The 15,656-nt window shown below is 34.2% G+C and overlaps 1 protein-coding gene across 1 annotated transcript in view; it reads right to left on the reverse strand.

Annotated features, from left to right (window-relative positions):
• Positions 1 to 2,616: 2,616 nt before the first annotated feature.
• LOC112055857 (mucin-2-like) overlaps positions 2,617 to 15,656 on the reverse strand; it is a 76,192-nt gene continuing 63,152 nt past the window's right edge. Inside the window, exons 11-12 of the mRNA XM_052886687.1 lie at positions 7,391 to 8,665; positions 2,617 to 2,712 (exon numbers count right to left, since the gene is read on the reverse strand). Coding sequence (XP_052742647.1) covers positions 2,617 to 2,712; positions 7,391 to 8,665 — 1,371 coding nt within the window. The remainder of the gene's footprint in view (positions 2,713 to 7,390; positions 8,666 to 15,656) is intronic.

Genomic DNA, 15,656 nt, shown 5'->3' on the forward strand with positions numbered 1-15,656 from the left:
TTGTTAAAAATTAAAAAATAAAAGTAATAAATAAATGAGAGATAATAATAAATGTCATTAAACCTACATTTATAACTTTTTTTTCAGTTTTTGTAGACTTAAACACTTTCTGTTTTTCGTTTTCATGAGTGGAAGAAAATTTCTGAGGATACGTGAAAGGGACATTGTACACTAGGCGGCCACGAACACTTGTCGTTGGCCGTAGTCACAAAACCTACGATGTGGCTGCGACTAGATTTGTGGCCACGACTACGAATAGTCGTAAATTGTCAGGCTATTTCAGTTGTTATTCTACCCGCGCTATACAGTTTTGTCGGACGAACAAGTACGGGAACGGATCTTAAGACCATTAAAAATAAGGGTTTCGTTTTTGTGCTACGTAGGTACGTTCGGAACCCTAAAAAGTGTCAACTAGCCTATTGTGTTTGTTTTTCTAACGTAACTTGAAACGGAGACTTATTATGTTACTAGCGGACGCCCGCGACTTCGTCCGCGTGGAATTCAGTTTCTCACAAATCCCTCGGGAACCAAGGATTTTTCCGGGATGGTAAAGTAAATATATTAAAGTAAGTAAGTAAGTAATGAGTAAAATATATTTCCATTCCAAAGGAGACGGCCCAAAATTGTATGGAGCCCAGGATCAGTCATTGTACCCTGGCGGAAATAAAAGAAAATATTTTTTTATAAAAGAAATAAAAGAAACTATTTTTGATTATACAAATCTACGAATATTTTTTCTCTCCCAAGAAATGCAGCACTAATATGGGTAACAATGGCGGATTGATGACGTTTTCAATACAGTAGTCGATTTGACATTTGCTGTCAATTGTCATGTCATAATTGCTTTACAACAAACTTCAACCTCGTTAGAATTATCGCAAAACAACATAATTCCCGGAAAATTCAATTTGTTTTATTTTAATTAAATTATTCATTAACTTTTAAGAATTGTACATTTGATAAGGGCGCCATCCTGATGTATCTCTAAAACTTGTGTTTTAATTTTATTTCTTTTTATTTAGTTAGATCTATTCACTTATTTAGATTTAAATAAAATCCTCGTATTTTTTAAATTTTAATGATACGGGGTACAAGAGTGGACTTGAAATGGACCATCTCTTTTCAACCAAATCGCTTTAGTAGCCGCAGCGTAAAGGAGGAACAAACATACACACTGACATACAAACTTTCGCCTTTATAATATGACTCTGATGTCTTCTATCGGCCAAGTCGCCAATATTGACAGATAATTCGAATTTTATCGCAAAATCTCTGAAGATCAGGGCCATATCACATTATTAGGGGCTATAGATAACACATCAAAGTCGATTATACCTGCCAGATTGCTATCTATCTGATAAGATACTTGAACAATTGCTGATATTATGATCTTAATCTTAAGTGGCTATACCGTCGCATTTGATTGATCGTTATGCGATTTTCGCTTTTATTACAAATGCCAGTCGGATCAGAATCGTTTGAATGAATTTAGTAGATAGTTTGTGATAGCTAGATCTTTTTTTGTAAAGTCGAAAGTTTAGTCGTGCATGCTCTTACATAGCAAGTACCGAAGAAATCCCCCCGTCGCCTGCATATCATAGGGGTGTCATCAACGAACTTTCCAAGCTATAAAAGGTAGCAGGTTTCTTTTCTCACGGGAACGAGAACTACGCGAGTGAAATCGCGAGGCGTCGGCTTGTCTATATTTAAAATAAAACTGTAATAGGTCAAATTCTGTACATTGAAGGTATTTTGAAATTTCTTGTTGTATAATATACAACAAAAAATTTACGCGACTTCGTCCGCGTGGAATTCAGTTTTTCACAAATCCCACGGGATCCATGGATTTTTCCGGGATGAAAGTAACCTATGTGTTAATCCAGAGTGAAATCCATTACACCAGTATCAAATCGCTTCAGTAGCAGCGTAAAGGAGGAACACACACACACACACACACACAGACACATTTTCACCTTTATAATTGTGATTGTGATATGTTTATTTTTACTTTACTTTATGACTCTTCAATCTATGCTAATACTACTTATTGAACCATTCTGTTACGAACTAGGGTTCGAGGATTATGATATGCCTTCCTTTTAATCGCCCTTTTCAATGATGGAAATTGAAAATCGCATTAAAAGCCGTTGCGTAGTTTAAAAGATCCAAGCAAACAGACGGCGTGAAGAGACTGTTAACCGACTTAAAAAAAGGAGGAGGATCTGAATTCGACGCGCATGTTTTTCTTATGTTTGTTACCTCATAACTTCGTCATTTCTTAACAAACTTTCAGATTAGTCGCATTTAATTTTCATAAAAAACGGTTTTTTAATTCCATTTAGCATTATCAACCCGTATTCGGTTCACTGCTGAGCTCAAGTCTCCTCTCAGAATGAGAAGGGTTAGGCCAATAGTCCACAACGCTGGCCCAATGCGGATTGGCAGACTTCACATACGCAGAGAATTAAGAAAATTCTCTAGTATCTTCTCGATGTTTTTCCTTCACCGTTTGAGACACGTGATATTTAATTTCTTAAAATGCACACAACTAAAAAGTTGCATGCCGAGGAGGCAGAGGTCATATCCACTGGGCTATCACTGCTCAAATATTTATCCTTACTTCCCGGACTTGCTTCTTATGTTGCAACCCTCCCTGATACAACAACCCTCGTCCACTTCCCACAGGCGCCGGGTGCTGCAACTGCGCGTCGCCTGAAGGGCACTATCGACCCTTTTACTATCGACATACTTTGAATTTGTTTGGCATGTGATTTTGTCACCGGTCGCCTGCCTGACGTCACTCCTCCTTGGGAATCCTCAGTGTCGGTAGATTTTTCAAACCACCCCCTTTCGGTTCTATGGGCACTTGGTATTGGGCCCCTTATCGGAACGTGGGTAACAATTACACTAATATTATAAAGACGAAAGTTTGTGTGAAAGTGTGTAAGTATGTTTGTTCTTCTTTTACACTGCGGCTACTGAAGCGATTTGGCTGAAATTTGGAATGGAAATAGATTTTACTCTGGATCCCGAAAAAATCCATGGTTTCCTAAGATTTGCGAAAACTGTTGATTTTGATGATATGAATGTTTGTTACTCTTTCACGCCTCAACTACTGAACCGAATTAGCTGAAATTTGGTATTAAGATAGATTATAGCCTGGATTAACATCCATCATTGGTTCCCGAGGGAAACAAAACTAAATTCCACGCGGACAGAGTCGCGGGCGTCCGCTAGTCATTTTATACTATGTTTGCTAAGATGCCTTCAAAAGATATGTATGTGCATAGCTGGGCACCGTTAATCAAATAGTTAACTTCGTTAATCGTTAGTCCGCTACAAAAAAGGTTAGCTTCGTTAAACGTTAAAGCGTTACATGTCGGAAGAATTAACGCAAGTTAACGTTAATCGTTAATCCGTTAATATGACTGGTTAATATTGCATTTTTATATCATTGTGTGAGATCACCATTGCAAAAATAAAGGTGAGCACTGGGGAAAAATGCCATAATTTGTTTTTAGTTGATTTTTTCTATAATTTTAACATAAATATAGTAATTTGTTGATTTCTTTGAAAAAAAATCTTTCATAATTTCTTACTTGTCTAAACCTGTTAATCACGTCGCGCGGTAAATAGTAAGCATTGGATTAACGATTAACGGACTTCTGCACATTAACGGAAGTTAACGGGTCCGTTAACATTTTTAAAAGTTAACTTAAAAGTTAATCCGTTAATCAAAATGTTAACTTCGTTAATTAACGATTAACGGATTAACGAGTTAATGCCCAGCTATGTGTATGTGATAGGTATGTATTACAGCCTACTTATTACTTCATACGATACAAATTTAGGGTGTTTACATTCTGAACATTATAAATTTTTATAGCATCTGTGGCTTTTGTCGGTAAACTGTAATTCAATCTTCGTTATAAAACACAAATTACTGCGATTTATTACATACAATTATACCTATTATGTTTTTATTGATCGTATACACTAATCTTGATATGAATAAAGGTAATGCTGTAAAGTCCCGTAGACATGAATACCAAACAGAGTACATTCGCATAGACGAATTAGTTAAGGAGATGCATCGAACCTAAATTATGCTACTAAATTGTCTGTCGTTTTTTGAGGAGGATGAGGTGAACTCACACATCGAAAATATTTAACACAACTATTTTGATTCGCAATTCACACACGTGTAATTTTTGCACAGACTAACAATCACATCGCTTACACTCGTTACTGATTCGATTATTTGATCTATACTATATATTGTTTTTATTAAAAATGTTATGTAATTAAGTTAAGAATAGTTACAAATGAAACGTAATTTCATCTTGTAGTGAACTAGAAGTTGTTCACCGTTTTTATTCTATTTAACTACACAAACCGGCATTTTTAGGGAGCTCTTTACACGACTAAAATGATTACAACAACGAAAAATCGATTCTATATAAACAGTTTTTATAAACGCGTTAGATCGTTGATCTTACACTTTGACAGAGGGGTAACATCTAGCGATGCAGGTACTATTATAATTGGTCTGAGACGGTAAGAGGTGCCACATGCAATCGCGTACAAAATTTTTAGTTTGTAATTTTCACTTATACCGGGCCACCACAGTGGAAGAGTTTCACACTTTTGTTTATAAATGCCTGTACCTGCGCAGATAACTGAATTTTTTCATAGACCTTAAAGTTTTTTTCTATGACACTGAGTTTTTGGGGCATTACTCAGCGAGACTTACTTTCTCTCAGACTTTTTACATCATATAAATCAATTATTCTAACTCCAAATTTTTTTATCTCCAAATTTATTTAGAAAATTGTTTCGGACAAGTTCCACCATAGGTTACATATACATGTTTAAATAAAAACATCGTACTAGCATAATCTGAATATATAACTTACAGCTATTTAATTAAAGACTTTCTTCTATTTTATTATTGTAAATTATTTTAGATTGTAAGTTAATCTTTTACTTTAAGTTTTTAACCGGACTCTGCAGTGTTGTGAATGCCTGTAAAAGATGGCTGCAGTAGTTCAAGAATTTTGTAACTCACTTATATATAATGTTTTCTGCTGTCATTGTTGGCGTTACAAATAAATAAATAAAATAAATAAAATTTTTGTTGTTCACAGACCCAGTTTCAGCAGAAGCTATATTAATATATAAAACATTTAATTAAGTATTATCTGTGATTTGCAAAATAAGAATAGGCAAGTTGATTTATTTTTAACCATAGCAAAAATCTTAGATTAATTAATATTATCAGTGACTGTCATAAGAGCCCAAGTTGTTTAACGCCATCTACAAGTAATTTACAGAACTACGTGGATAAGTACAATGCGCAGGAGTTTACGAGACTTTTATAATATTGGCATCGATGTAGTTTCAATAATAAATTATAGATGGCTCTATTACTGACAAAATTTGCAAAGATAAACGTAATAATTATTTGTATCTTTATCCTTGACTCTAACTTTAACTTTATTTTGCTTTAAATTATCCTTGTTAAGTTACTGTTATTTCTTTTATTTTTTCAAAATACTTAATATTTTTTTCATTTCATTATTTTTTCACATTTGTTGCAATATCTTTTAACATTTAGGAAAACTCTATTAGTATTGGAGCTTTCCTAAAAGTTGAGATATTGATTTTTGTGTAATCCATAACTTTTATGCATTAGACACGTCTAATTATCATTTGTTTAATTTGTGTCATGTTAGTGACTAATTAAAAAATGTCGACGAATTGATATCATACCGATCTTATCAGATCGTGATTGTATCTATGGAAGATCCTCATTCTACAATGTGCATTCAGCTAATAAATATTATTAGGTACTGCTTCTTTGAAGACAATTGCGGACGTACCAATGTATAATTCATATTGATTATTCTTTATCAGATTAAGTAGGAACGTAATCAAATTCCTCAATTATCTTTAAAACTTCACTTACTCATCGCTATTGTATAAAATAATTTCCAACGATTTGTGAACGAGGCAGAAAATGTGACAATAAATTGAGCAGAATGTGATTTAGTATTAATAAGTGATTTCATAAAATCCAAACGTAATCCAAGTTGTAATAACAAATTATCAAATGAAGCGGATACGGAAATTCTACTAAACGATGAGGAAATATGATGCAATTTCAGTAAAATAAAAGATACAAGTTAATCTTATTGTCTTTCCTTAAATGTTTGTGGAATTTGTTTATTTATTATTAATATAAGATCGTGACGCATACTGATTATCTTTACATTATATCATTATTAATAAATACCTAATATTATCAATACTTATAATGTAAACTACGATAGGACTACACACATTTTATTTCCTACTGATGATGATTAACTTAAGTAAAATATTAACGTCTATGATCTATTTACATATATACATTGTATTTACAATTTCTCTTAATGGCTATTGACATAGAAAATAATACTAATAATAACAATAATTGTCATTCATGCAATTAAATTTACGAATTAATTTTAAATAGACTTTATTTAAAGAATATTTTTTAGCCAATTAGTGTTATCTTTCCATTAAATTTCAACCAATTTTAATGATTCTTTTGAATGAGTTAGAGTCTCAATCAAATTTTGGATTTCTAGTATTTTTTGAGATACAGGTTTGAACTTTTTTGTTTTACAAATGTGCAAAACATAGAAAATGCTTAATAATTAATCATTTAAGATGAAGTACAAAAGCAATATTGATGAAAAATTATACAAAAGAAATTTGATTATTTATTCGAACTAAAATTTTCATCAATATCATATTGTACTTCATCTTAAAATTTCGACATTTATTTTAACAATTCCGCCTAAACTTTTGTTTACGCAGAGCATGTAATGTACAAGAAATCTTACAAATGAAATATTTTTCCCGTGTTTAGCCTCTCTATAGCCTTCTTCGATGAATAAACACAAACATGGTTATAAATTCAAACCATTACTTTTTGAGATTAGTGTCTTCAACGAATGAAGCTTTTGTAAAGGTTTCATACCTTTTAGACGGGATACTGATTGTTTGTTATCCCAATAGGATTTGGATATACTTTAGTAACTCTAGGCATGACTAGAGGTTTCGGTAAATTATCATAATCTACAAATACTTCATGCTTTACTTCAGTGCTACGGCATTTACCTATTCTATAGAAAGCAAATGCGATTAATATTAAACCAATTAATGAGAGAATGACTACCATACTTATAGTGAGGGCATTCCAGAAACTGCTGTGTGAGTTTTCAGGTAATGGATTTTCTGTAGAGTTCGATGGAAGTGTTGTTTCGAATGTTGTAGTTGTAAAAGTCACTGAAGTTGTTTCCGTGTCAGTTGTACTTGTCGAAGTTTCAGTACTTGCAATTACCATTTCAGTAGTAGTTGGTAAATCAATAGTAGATGATTCAACTGTAGGAGTTGGTTCTATAGTTGTAGTGGGCTCTACTGTAGTAGTTTGTTCTACTGTTGTAGTTGATGCTTCTGTAGTAGCTGGCCCTTCGGTGGTAATCGGTGCAGCTGTGATAATAGATGATTCCGTGGTAGTTGGTGGATTAGTGGTAGATGGCTCTACCGTTGTGGTTGGTTCTACTGTTGTGGTGGTTGGTTCTACTGTTGTGGTTGGTTCTACTGTTGTAGTGGTTGGTTCTACTGTTGTGGTTGGTTCTACTGTTGTAGTGGTTGGTTCTACTGTTGTAGTGGTTAGTTCTGATGTTGTGGTTGGTTCTATTGTTGTTGTGGTTGGTTCTATTGTTGTTGTGGTGGGTTCTATTGTTGTTGTGGTTGGTTCTATTGTTGTTGTCGTTAGTTCTATTGTTGTAGTGGTTGGTTCTATTGTTGTAGTGGTTGGTTCTACTGTTGTAGTGGTTGGTTCTACTGTTGTAGTGGTTAGTTCTACTGTTGTAGTGGTTGGTTCTGATGTTGTGGTTGGATCTATTGTGGTTGTGGTTGGTTCTATTGTTGTTGTGGTTGGTTCTATTGTTGTTGTGGTTGGTTCTATTGTTGTTGTCGTTGGTTCTATTGTTGTTGTCGTTGGTTCTATTGTTGTTGTAATTGGTTCTACTGTTGTGGTTGGTGCTATTGTAGTGGCTGGTTCTACTGTTGTTGTTGGTTCTATTGTTGTAGTGGTTGGATCTAATGTTGTCGTGGTTGGTTCTATTGTTGTAGTTGGTTCTACTGTTGTAGTTGGTTCAACTGTCGTGGTTGGTTCTACTGTAGTAGTTGGTTCAATAGTTGTAGTTGGTTCAACAGTGGTAGTAGGCTCAACTGTTGTAGTTGGTTCGACTGTAGTTGTTGGTTCAACAGTTGTTGTGGGTTCAACTGTAGTAGTTGGTTCAACTGTAGTCGTTGGTTCAACTGTAGTAGTTGGCTCTGTAGTTGTAGTAAATGGCGCACCTGTAATAATTGGTGATTCTGTAGTAGTTGGTGCTTGAGTGGTAGTTGGCTCTACTGTTGTGGTCGGTGCTACTGTTGTAGTTGGTTCTGCTGTTGTGGTGGGTTCAACTGTTGTAGTGGGAGCTGTAGTAGTAGTTATTATTTCTTCTGGATATAAAACACATAAATCTTCATCGAATAATGGTGCTATATATCGGAACGAGTCAATCAATATAATTGATTCTGCTGCCGCTGATCCCATGAATATTACCTGAAACAAATAACACGGTGTTTATCGAATCACACTTCACACTAATATTATAAAGGCGAAAGTTTGTGTGTATGTTTGTTCCTCTATTACGCTGCGGCTACTAAAGCGATTTGTACATAAGCTTTTTTATGGACTTTTCATCCCGGAAACATCCATGGTGCCCGCGGGATTTATAACGAATTGAATACCATGCGGACGAAGTCACAGGCGTCCGCTAGTTTTCTCATAAGCACAATAAGGCGAAAGTTTGTGTGTATGTTTGTTCCTCCTTTACGCTGCGGCTATGGAAAGGATTTGTCTGAAATTTGGAAAAAAAATAGACCCTATTCTAAGTAATTCAATATTTGTATTTGCAAACTTTTTCATAATTAGTATTTCAAAATTCAACACTAACAGCAATTACGTATTATTTTATTTAGTATAATAATCAATAATAAAAAATACTCCATTTTATTTCTTTAGTTTTTGTACACAATTCCTTAAATATTTAAAAACATAAGACGCCATATTTCTTGCATATTATTGAAAATTACTTATGCAACGCTTCGTTTCCTATTGACTCGAGAAGGTATTCGTTTTTTAATTTTGAATTTGGAAAGGCTACGACACCCTCGTGTTCAATGCGTTCTATCTGGCTATTAATCTTCAATCAATTCTAATCTAATCTAATTCTAAGAAAAGATAAGTTTCAACGCACGCTATTCTATAAGATCAATCAAAACTATATGTCAAGTTTTTGTTTAGTTGCAAATGGGTCAACAATGTAGTTATGCTAACTTCTAACCAAACCGCTAACGACTTTTGCCATTACCTTCAATTCATCCTTATTTATGTTACAAATAAAATTTCCAATATTTCCGAAAAGTTCCGAACAATACCTTAAGAAGCCTTTGCCTGACTTTTGGATCAAGGGTCGGATACTACAGGTAGGTTCCTCTTTCTGGAGCCGGTTGTTTAGGCACTCAACTACCCTGCAACGGGAGGGCTGGATTTTTTTTTATACATTTTTAAAAGTGTTTTGTATTTTATATTATTACTAAATAGATATAAATAAATGAGAGATAAATTATGAAAAAAATAAATTTATGAAATTTGTCAAACAATTTAGTGAATTAATAAGTTTACTACATAGTTGTATAGGTGGCCGCCGAAAGGTTTTTGATTGAATATAATAAATAACGAAAAAAAATCTAAAACATTTTGTCTTGTAACATAAAGTTTAATTTTAAAGGAAACTAAACTACAGCCTTTCTTGATGAGTACTATTTACCAACAAATTAAAAATGAGGGTTTAATCAATAGTCATTTCACACCTACCATTAATTATAAATTACTTATAATTAATACATTAATAATTAATACGCCACCTATATTAATTATAAATTACTTGTTCTTAAATTAATAAAAATACGTTTGATTAATAAACTTGGAACAATTAGATATGGTTAATGTATTTTATATAAAATTATATTAACAAATAATACATAATTTAAAATAAATAAGTTATGAAATGACATGCGTTTTCTACCTTCATTTCTAATTTGTTTGTTGGTAGAGATTAGCATTCCATGGATTCATCGTGCAGGTGCCGGGTCCATCGCGTGTTAGAGAGAAAAACACCAAGCAATGTCCAGGACTTGTGACTACTGGATGTAGGGTTAAGGATTTTCTTGACGATCGATCAACACTCCCCTTCTCTGCTCGTGTTGTTTTCCCTGCCTATCCAAATTTGGTAAGATCCTTTTAGAGCAGCTTTGGATACTCGTTCTAATATAGAACTAGCTGCACTTCTAGAGAGGCCAAGGTCCTTTAAGCAAGTTATAGAGAGATTTTGCTGGTAATCCTCTCGCATCTACTTCTACGGCGTACAGACTAACCACATAGCCATTTTTAGTTAAATCATTAGTTAGGTCATAATATTTATTCACTTTTATACTGTGGTCCTTCGGAATGTTAGTCTCCCACGGCACAGTAAGCTCTACAAGTACTATTCGCTTTGTTTGTTTGGACAAAAGGAAAATGTCTGGTCTAGATCTCGAAATAGAGACATCTGCTGGGATTGACAGTACTCATCAAGAAAGGTACTTAATTGGTTTTGGTCTTGACTATTAGATTATTAATTAATAATGCATTAATCCATTAAAATGATTTATATGGATTAATGCCTTATTACTCGTAGATGCCAGTTTTTAAGACTTAAGCTCTTGAATTTATAACTTACTTATACACCGACTAAAGCCCAGCTCGATGTGTATTGTTTACCCAAACAAATTAGAAATTAAGGTAGAAAATGCATGTCATTTTAAAACTTATTTATTTTAAATTATGTATTGTTTGTTTATAAAATGTTATTGTTTTTGTTTACAAAATATATTAGCTATATCTAATTGTACTAACTTTATTAATCGAATTTACTTCATAATATAATTAAAAAGTAAGTTATAATTATTATTAGCAGTGAAAAGACTAGCGATTTATATATACCCTCATTTTTAATTTGTTGGTAAACAGTACACATTGAGTAGGGCCGCAGTATACATATTATTTTTCACAAATCATTGTTATTTTTTTTTCAAGATCTTTTAGCACTATGGTAATAGCAATACTTTTAGTTTTCTATTAGTATCGTATGTTTTTTTTTGTTGTTATATACGAAAATACAAAAAAACACTTACGTATCCTTCAGAATTGTTAGTGTCCATTAAATTTATAGGTATCCTCAGGGTTTGCCAGCCGGGAATAAAGTTTGGTGACTGGTCATGGAGTAATACGTTAGCAATCGTGCCATCGTTCCCGCCTGGAACTGACTGGAATATCAAGATTGTCAGCTGATCCGATCCAGCAGTTGGCGACATATTTAATGTCACTTCAAACATTCCACCTGTTGCGATTGTAAAACTAAACGATGATATGCAGCTCATCGAGGACTGTGGTGTGATGAAACTTGTGCTTCTTGGATGAGGACTGGGGATTCCCAATGTTGAATACTGCTCGACATTCCACATGGACGCCATAAGGTTACCGCAGATGCCAAAAGTGTTAGTGAAGTTTCCCTCAATTCCATATTCAAAATTGAACGTCACACAATCCTCACAGATCACACTGTTGCTAATGATCAACAACAAAAAACAATAACGATACATTTCGTCGGAGCAACCTTCAAGCACCTGAAATGTTGTGATTAACACTAAATCTGTATTTTTGTAGCTTCATTATTATATCACAACTATTCAAGCATTATCTTGGATAAGATACCATTTTTTCGTTGAATCTGAATAGGTAATCGATAAAGCGAATTGTATCCAAAATTTCAATTAAACGATCAAAAGATTATAATTCGATCTTTTAATTGTGGATTTAGTAAAACATTTTAGGAGAAATGACAGGAGAAATCTTAATAAGGAATAGCATGACGCATAGGCATAAAATTTCTTAGCAGTGAGACCGAATTTTGTTCAATCGTCCTGTGTTAATGGCCATTAAAGTGTTGAGATTCCACTGATAGTAGGAAAATAACTCAACCTTACCGCTAATCGAGCCGTCAGGAATCAGTCGGGATGATGGCAAGAGACCTGATGGATTGACGCTGGTTCCCTGGGATATGGGGCGGGCCCTAATGTGGGACGCTACATGCGTCGACACATCAGCACCGTGTCATATCAGGGAGACAGAATCAAGACCGGGAGCCGCAGCAGAAAAAGCTGAAACCGGTAAGTGGCTCAAGTATGCCTCTCTGACAGAGAGTTACATATTTGTACCTTTTGCCGTGGAGACCCTTGGGCCATGGAGTCGCAGTGCCAAAAAATTTTACCGAATAATTTCACCGCGGCTAGTTGCCTCGACTGGTGACAGAAGGGCTGGCTCATTTTTTGCGCAAAGGATCAGCCTGGCTGTCCAGCGCGGAAATGCAGCCAGTATTCTTGCCACCATTCCACGTGGGCATGATTTGTATAGTTATTAGGATAAGTTAGCTTAAGTTCCATATTGTACTATTTCTCAATTAGCATATTTTAATATTGTTTTATTTTGTCCGGATTAAAAAACTTATAGAAGTTCAAAAGAACGAAGGTTCTACCCTATCCTTTACAATATTTAATTCTGTTTTTTAATTTTTCCAGATTCCAGATCTTCTTTGATTTTATTATTTTCAGAATGTGCAAGTGCCCTATGCTCCTTAATGAGACTCCGACGGTGTCACCGGAAATTTGGACGAGTGTAGAAGCATCCCCTAATGGGGCCCGACGGCAGAAGCAGAAGAGGTGGAAAGGCATCCTCTGCGACGCGGGCATTGGCTCACAGAAACATTTTGGAAGGGTGTTTTGGCCTGAACCGGGGGTGTCTATAAGCCTCAACCACTTTTCAAAATAAATTTTCATGTAATGGGTTATTGTAGGGAGATCTAGGTCTCATTGTAAGTCGTTATTGCGTTCAAATCAGGGGCATCCCGGGTCTCAATAGTTTTTTGGTAATTTTGTTCAGTGTGGCGTTTTAAGGAGGGTACAAGTCAGATTTATGAGATGAGACGAATAACTTAGCATTCCATGGATTCAGCGTGCGGGTGACGGATCCATCTTGTGGCAAAGACTAACTACGATCAGAGCCCTGGATTTGTGAGCAATGGGCGTAGGGTTAAGAATTACTATGATCTACCAAAAAACTCTCATCGTGTAGGGATTTTAAGAACAAACATAAAAGGTAAGTAAATAGTGTTTAACATACCAAGAACTAATTTTAATCGTGTTGACAATACTCATATAATATGATATTATTATATTGAACTCATATATAAGCAATAATAATTGTTTAAAGGAAAATGATTACTTAGATTGAAATTGTGATAATCATAATTGTCTTAAAAACACATATTAGTCACAAGAAAGAAATGCCTAATGTGTATAGTTTACAATTAACGACATCGCACCAATTGTTTTATTATTTCTTTGTTCCAATAAATCAGTTTACTCGTACAACATCTTTATAGTTGCGAAAGTATATTGGGATTTATTATTTTACCTTTTTATCATTAAAAATATGGTTTCTTCTGATAAATTAGCCGAATTTGATGAGCGAGCGACGATTGGACATTGCTATAGGCAATAATAGTCTAGTTGGTCTATTATTGTCGTACCTAGTCTTTCCCGACTAGTTCGAGGGGATTGGGAATATTGGTCATATTTAAGAGATATGGCGAATATTCTTTAAAAAAAATTGCGACCGGTTAATTTTTAGATATAAAATCTGGGAAACTAATAATTAAATCAACTTTTTAATAAGGTAACTTAATACAGTTAAATTAAGCTTCATTTGACAAATGAAAACACTAAATTACTGATGAGGGTATACATATATGTATATTTAATCATTCATTCATTCAATCATTTAATCATATGCATCTATATATCTGGCAGCCACACTGCATTTTTGATTGACTTTATTTTTGATCCCTAATAATTATCAGATGAAGATATATATTTTTTTTATGCCGGATCTAATATTATTATATCATAACTATAATATTAAGTTTTCGACTTTAATTACCACCATTAAATCATGACATAACTTGACTTTTCAAAAGTGCTTGAAAAGCTTAATTGAAATGAATGAAATTAAAATTTTATTACTGTAAGGTAGAATTAAAAAAACACTGATAGCCCGATAAGTATGGAAGTCGACACGGGTTTGTCATTGTGATGTTGATCAGTGTTAACAAGCACATGAAACTTTGTACATTTAAGTATTAATTACCCTTGAAATTGAATTGATTAACATTATCTTTGTTATTACTGAGGCGGCAGTTGTTAGCGGAACTAAAATTCAGTGTAAATAACGGATTTATAGCCGATTTTACCACCTTCTGATAAGTTTAAAAGTATGTTTTGTCACTTTCTTAGTTTATATCAAGACTATGGAGATGGTCCGAAATTATCCTATCAGTACCCTGGCGGAAATAAAAAAAAATATTTTTTTTAACTATTTTCGATTATACGAATCTACGAATTTACTTTAATTCTTTCGAAATGATATTCATTAATTTTTAATCTGTAATCCTCTCCCAAGAAATGCAACACTAATATGGGTAACAATGGCGGATTGATGACGTTTTCAACGCAGTAGTCGTTTTGACGTTTGCTGTCAATTTAGATTTTAACAAACACCGTGTATTTTTTAAATTTTAATGATACGGGATGCCAGAGTGGACCTGAAATGGACCATCTCCTTTGTGAATAAGCCATCAGCCACATCAGAAGGTGGTGTAACCATAAGCCTTAGTAACAAGTGTTAGTTTTAGAAAGATATTTGGTGGAAATATTTTGCAGATTGGACGCCGATCTGGACGTGATGCTGCGTGCCTACGTCATCAAGCCGGTCGACAATGTCGTCGTTCGTCATGTCGGACTATGAATGACTACGGAATGTTCCACTCGAAAGACTGCTCGACATGTCGGACTCCTCGGGCCGGTCGACACATCGGATTGGGCCACCCCGCTGGTTATTGACAGTCTTGTCGCTGTTGACAAGTTGGACAGGTCAATACTAGTAGCTCAGAATACAGAAAAACACCAGAAGGGGTGATAACGCAAAGAAGTGAAGCCATTTATACTACACATTTTACGATTACTCACTCTGTGTTTGTCGTGTTGTTTGACGTGCTATACAGGTGACAAATTTAATTAAATAAAGCCGTCTTGTGCTATTCCTTCGTGTAAAAATGCCGTTGGTAAAAAAAATAAACTGCATAGGATCACATTTCACGTGTAAGTAGCACAAATAAATATTCTTATGATATAATAATGAATAATTTTTACGTAAATTTAGTTGTCATAGAAACCGATGCCTCCATTTTGTAAGTGTTGCCATTGTAATTGTTTTGATTTTCCCTACTTTTAATTTCAATTCAAGGATTTATTATTTATGTAAAATATTAATCAATTAAATAGGTAGGCATAGGTTCCGGCAAGTAAGTTGAAATAAAATTGCGGTAATCAGCGCA

This window comes from Bicyclus anynana, chromosome 17 (genome assembly GCF_947172395.1).
Source record: "Bicyclus anynana chromosome 17, ilBicAnyn1.1, whole genome shotgun sequence".
NCBI classification, from domain to species: Eukaryota; Metazoa; Arthropoda; class Insecta; order Lepidoptera; family Nymphalidae; genus Bicyclus; species Bicyclus anynana.